This window comes from Glycine max, chromosome 1 (genome assembly GCF_000004515.6).
Source record: "Glycine max cultivar Williams 82 chromosome 1, Glycine_max_v4.0, whole genome shotgun sequence".
Taxonomy (NCBI): domain Eukaryota; kingdom Viridiplantae; phylum Streptophyta; class Magnoliopsida; order Fabales; family Fabaceae; genus Glycine; species Glycine max.
The window spans coordinates 20123138-20127953 of NC_016088.4; the positions used below are offsets into that span (position 1 = coordinate 20123138).

At 36.8% G+C, this 4816-nt stretch overlaps 1 protein-coding gene across 1 annotated transcript; it reads left to right on the forward strand.

Annotated features, from left to right (window-relative positions):
* Positions 1-473: 473 nt before the first annotated feature.
* Positions 474-3243, forward strand: LOC100803017 (cytochrome P450 83B1). The gene is made up of 2 exons (XM_003516767.4): positions 474-1421; positions 2394-3243. The coding sequence occupies exons 1-2, from the start codon at positions 525-527 to the stop codon at positions 3000-3002; spliced, it is 1506 nt and encodes a 501-aa protein (XP_003516815.1). The 5' UTR covers positions 474-524; the 3' UTR covers positions 3003-3243.
* Positions 3244-4816: the final 1573 nt, after the last annotated feature.

Below are 4816 nucleotides of genomic sequence, written 5' to 3' on the forward strand. Positions count from 1 at the left end.
ATGAACAAACACTATAAATAGGCACCCTGTAATAACATAGAAGAGGAGGAACAACAAATAACAAAAATTCAATACTATGAGACTTCTTTCTCTCTCTCTTTAAATTCTCTCTAATTCTCTCCTCCTCTCTCAATTTACTTCATGATACATGATTCAAATCACCTTCCATGTCCTACACCAGAACACAAATGATTAAATTATTAAGAAAAATAGCCAAATAACGGGGTAGTAAGATAACACAAACAACTCGCAAAACATTAGTATAACAACAAAGCTTCAACAGTATTATGCCTTTTCACTACAAATTGAGGTCCACAATATCTTCCCTTTCTCTATTTTTTTTTATTAAAGGTGCTACAACATTGTAATGTTGTTGATGTTAACCACATTAATAATCAACGAACATAATTAATGTATTGGCAAAAGGGCACGTGGGAACACATGAACACTATATATAAATCCTTAGTTGATCAAGAAAATCTCATATTACCATTACAACATCATTTTTCTCTCTCTAATCGTTCATGGACCAAAATATGTTACCATTATTTGTTCTTTTAGCTTTTCCCATTTTGCTATTATTCTTCAGAAAACGCAAAACATCTAAGAAGCCAACCTTTCCACCAGGCCCTAGAGGCCTTCCCTTTATTGGCAATCTTTATCAACTCGATGGTTCTACTCTTTGTTTGAAACTCTATGAACTCTCAAAAAAATATGGTCCCATCTTTTCCCTTCAACTAGGTTCAAGGCCAGCCCTCGTTGTTTCCTCACCAAAACTGGCCAAGGAGGTAATGAAAACCCATGACCTTGAGTTCTGTGGGCGACCCTCCCTCATAAGCACAATGAAGTTTTCATATAATGGGCTAGACATGGCATTTTCACCCTATAGAGATTATTGGAGACACACTAGAAAAATTTCCATCATCCATTTCCTTAGCCTCAAGCGTGTCTTAATGTTTTCCTCAATAAGAAAATACGAGGTTACCCAATTGGTCAAAAAGATAACGGAACATGCTTCTTGTTCCAAGGTTACCAACTTGCATGAGTTGCTCACGTGTCTTACGAGCGCTGTAGTGTGTAGAACTGCTTTGGGTAGAAGGTACGAAGAGGAAGGGATCGAGAGAAGCATGTTCCATGGCTTGCTTAAAGAAGCTCAAGAATTGACAGCTTCCACCTTCTACACAGATTATATTCCTCTTGTTGGAGGAGTGGTTGATAAACTCACTGGGTTGATGGGTCGTCTTGAGAAAATGTTCAAGGTGTTGGATGGGTTTTATCAGAATGCTATTGATGAACACCTTGATCCTGAAAGGAAGAAACTCACTGATGAACAGGATATAATCGATGCCTTGCTTCAATTGAAGAATGATCGTTCGTTCTCAATGGATCTCACTCCCGCTCACATCAAACCCTTGATGATGGTTTGGTTATTCTATATTTTTCTCTTCGACTTTTATCATTCCTTTCTAGCTATTGCCATGACCCTATATATATATATATATATTTCTGCATAATTTTCCAATTTTTATTCTCCTTATCTGTTAATTAATTGCCTGGTAAAACAGAAATTGGTCAATGCATCTTCATCGTCATTATTGAGTTAATAACGTGTTTTTCTGCCTTGAAACTTTTTATCTATACACATTGTTAATGATATTGTTTAGAATAATGCTTTAACTTTATATATCATAGCTTCAACAATCATACATATGCACCTCAATAATATAAACACTTTTTTGACATCTTTCATTTATTTTTTATCTCTTTTTATTTCATATCATACCATGTATTAGATTATCACTATTCCGTTATGTATTTTTCTCTCTCATAGTGTAGACTAGTTTAAAAATTTAGAAAGAAAAAAAACTATACTTTCTTCATATAGTAATTAAAAAGATTAGTACAAAAATATTGTAGGAAAACTTTAAATTATTTTATTGTATATAAATAATATGAATATGACAAGAGCTAACCTAGTTCATAAGGTTTTTTTTTTCTATCACAAGAAGTGTTTTCCACTAAGCATAGGCCTAATCTCCCCTAGATATTGAAGCCAAGGGATAGGGCACTCTCAATTGGATTTGTTCTATTCACAAGAGTAGAGCATCGATCAAAACCCATACTCTTAGCTTAAGGGTTGAGAGCCCTTGCTAGCTTATACCACTCACGCCATCCTGTGTTACTATATATAACTAGTTCAAAAGTTGAAACATTGATTTGGGTCGATCAATTTGTATAGATTTACAGTTTTAGGGATCAAAGCAACACAAGTTACTAAATTTCAAGAACTATATTGTATATTAACTTGTTACATAAACAACAAATAGCTTTTGTTCCGATTATTATTTGTGAAGGTTTCTAATGATGGACTTTTATTTCTTTGTCAATCACAGAATATAATTTTGGCAGGGACAGATACAAGTGCAGCTGCAGTAGTTTGGGCAATGACGGCACTAATGAAGAGCCCGATAGTAATGAAGAAAGCCCAAGAAGAGATTAGAAACATTTTTGGCGGGAAAGATTTTATAGAGGAAGATGATATTCAAAAGCTTCCTTATGTTCAGGCAGTTATAAAAGAAACAATGAGAATCTACCCACCATTGCCCTTGCTTTTACAAAGGGAAACGATTAAAAAGTGTAGCATTGCAGGGTACGAAATTCCAGAGAAGACATTGGTGTATGTGAATGCTTGGGCAGTGCATAGAGACCCAGAAACTTGGGAGGAGCCAGAAGAGTTTTATCCTGAGAGATTCCTAGACAGCAAAATTGATTTTAGGGGTTATGATTTCGAGTTGATTCCATTTGGCGCAGGCCGAAGGATTTGCCCGGGCATAAATATGGGAATTATCACAGTGGAACTTGTGCTTGCTAATCTTCTGTATTCATTTGATTGGGAAATGCCTCAAGGGATGAAAAGGGAAGACATAGACACTGATATGCTTCCAGGACTTATCCAACACAAGAAAAATCCTCTCTGCCTAGTTGCTAAGAAGCAAGGGTGATTTGGAATATTCATGACAATGCTATAATAAAAATTATTAGAAAATAAGTCATGTAGCCATTATTATATAAATCGGATATAGGGACACTTAGCTTATTTCAACTTAATTAGTAATCTTAAGTTCAAATCTTGGATATGCATGTCGAATTACATTAAAAGGTTTCCCATATATCCTAAGCAAGATTTGTAACACCCTCAAATATAATATGAATAAACATGCACTTTTTTTTTCTTTTTGTAAACGTATTTATTAATCCAGTTGTGGATACATTTTACTTTAACAAAACGTGGGTAAACTTCTCTTTTCCTTTGATTCCTTTATACATACAAGTCATGACGAAAATATAAATCATTTTGTAAGAACAAATGCGTTCCAATTATAAAACATATGCTTTTTGAATGAAGAGAAAGAGAAGTGCTATAAACTTAAACTGTTGAAATAAACACACACACACACACACACACACACATATATATATATATGAAGGTTGATTCATTACAATAAGTAACGAGTTTGAAATTGAGAATACATCAAAATGTGGATATATTCCAAATTACACATAATAAAAAGATGTTGACTATAAGTACCAACAAAATATCTAGGTCCTAAGCCCACCCATACATATGCAAAAGAAAGGGGAACACCCAGTCCCAGAAAAGTAATCACTAACCCAAACCTAGGGATGAAATTGTATGCAAGAAAGGTGAAACAAAAGGTCGATAGTTTGGAAGATCCCTAATAGCGAGACTCCTATGAGGAAACATCCCACATATCCTCATTAGATTCCTCCTCAGAGAATCCTCCTTACTACTTTCCACATTGAGCCACCAGGATCCTCTTGGGGAAGCTCCCCACCAATTGCCACTGTCGCTACCACCGTTGCGTCATCCTCCACAATCAAGCTCAAGAAGAAAGTTCAGCTTCATCTAACCTAAAAAAATGTAAGGGTGAGTGTTTCCACTTCATCAACCAAACACATAGAAAAAACTAAACACAAGTCAAAAAACACAAAACTAGCAACCATTACGATGTGGTGATCTATCGGATCACATCTTAAGGTGGTCTTACAACATTTTAGTTTGGATGACTGCCAAGAGTACACCATCACCACGATATAATGGTAGGCTCACACCGGCTGGCTATCCCTCACATTTTTCGAGAATGTGAAGTCGGCTTATTAGAAAACATGACCACAAACTCATCGCCACATCCTTAAGAAACAACAAGTCAACAAGCATACCCTAGGTACCACTCTATAAGACCATCCCCAACTCTGATGACTTACTCCTCAACCACTCCTCCTTGAGGGTTTACTTTATCGTCCACCTGACTACACAGGTACAAAACGACGTTGAAGGAGAACCATGTCCGAGAATCATCTAGACTTAACCAAAACAAGGATCACATGCACACTTCATGGTGGGCAGCGCCAATCGATTTTCGTCTAGTGAGCTCTCACAACCTTCAACATGTTTCCGCCCATGCAACTCTCTTGAAGGAGTTCTCTGCATTCTACCGCGAGTCTGTGTCCATTTGCACGTCTCTTAAACGCATTACTCTCTCAGAGAAAACATCCTAGTCACACGGGCACTTGTGTTCGAGTCCCTGTGAATTAAAACAAAACATTGCATGGCGTATAACACACACAATGTCCACTAGAACAAGGTTCTAGTCCACACTAGGACTCGTGCCCGAGTCCTTGTGTTGTTCACACAAAAGCATGCATCTTTTGAGATGCACTATGCCCACTAGAATGGGGTCCTAGTCAACAATAGAACTCGTGCCCGAGTCCCTGTAACTACCACACATAGGTC

Excerpts from the sequence above, each read along its gene's own strand:
- LOC100803017 (XM_003516767.4), top strand. The coding sequence starts at position 525 with ATGGACCAAAATATGTTACCATTATTTGTTCTTTTAGCTTTTCCCATT. Across the intron at positions 1,422-2,393 it reads ACATCAAACCCTTGATGATG|AATATAATTTTGGCAGGGAC; the intron begins GTTTGGTTATTC and ends TGTCAATCACAG.